The sequence below is a fragment of the Puntigrus tetrazona genome, chromosome 1, assembly GCF_018831695.1.
Source record: "Puntigrus tetrazona isolate hp1 chromosome 1, ASM1883169v1, whole genome shotgun sequence".
NCBI classification, from domain to species: Eukaryota; Metazoa; Chordata; class Actinopteri; order Cypriniformes; family Cyprinidae; genus Puntigrus; species Puntigrus tetrazona.
Genome location: NC_056699.1, coordinates 734,555 through 734,876, shown reverse-complemented (window position 1 = coordinate 734,876; position 322 = coordinate 734,555). Strand labels below are relative to the sequence as shown.

At 44.7% G+C, this 322-nt stretch overlaps 1 protein-coding gene across 1 annotated transcript in view; it reads right to left on the bottom strand.

The window, feature by feature from the left end:
* The window catches only part of LOC122342042 (trafficking kinesin-binding protein 2-like), a 9,852-nt gene that overhangs the window by 4,046 nt on the left and 5,484 nt on the right, over window positions 1–322 (bottom strand). The window contains exon 12 of the mRNA XM_043235832.1: window positions 126–318. Coding sequence (XP_043091767.1) covers window positions 126–318 — 193 coding nt within the window. The remainder of the gene's footprint in view (window positions 1–125; window positions 319–322) is intronic.

Here is a 322-nt window from a genome sequence, read left to right as displayed (position 1 = left end):
TTTCTCTCTTCATTTGACCAGAGAAAATTAAATGTAAGATAAAAGCAGAAATTTATCCAAATGCTCATACAGGGACTAGATTATCTGTTTAAAAGTTGTTTTTCGTCGCACTACCCTTTACTCACCTTCCATTGGTTTCACAATCTGCAGTTTTTCAGGCAGAAATGTTTTGAAACAGCTGGAGGAGATGGAGAATTCTGATAGGTTGGTGAAAGACGAGACGGTGCTTCCCATTGGTGAACTGCAGCCGCTCCCGCCCCCTTCCGACTCGGCAGCCGCCAGCTCCTGCAGCTTCTTCTCTCTCTCGACCTGAAAGAACTGT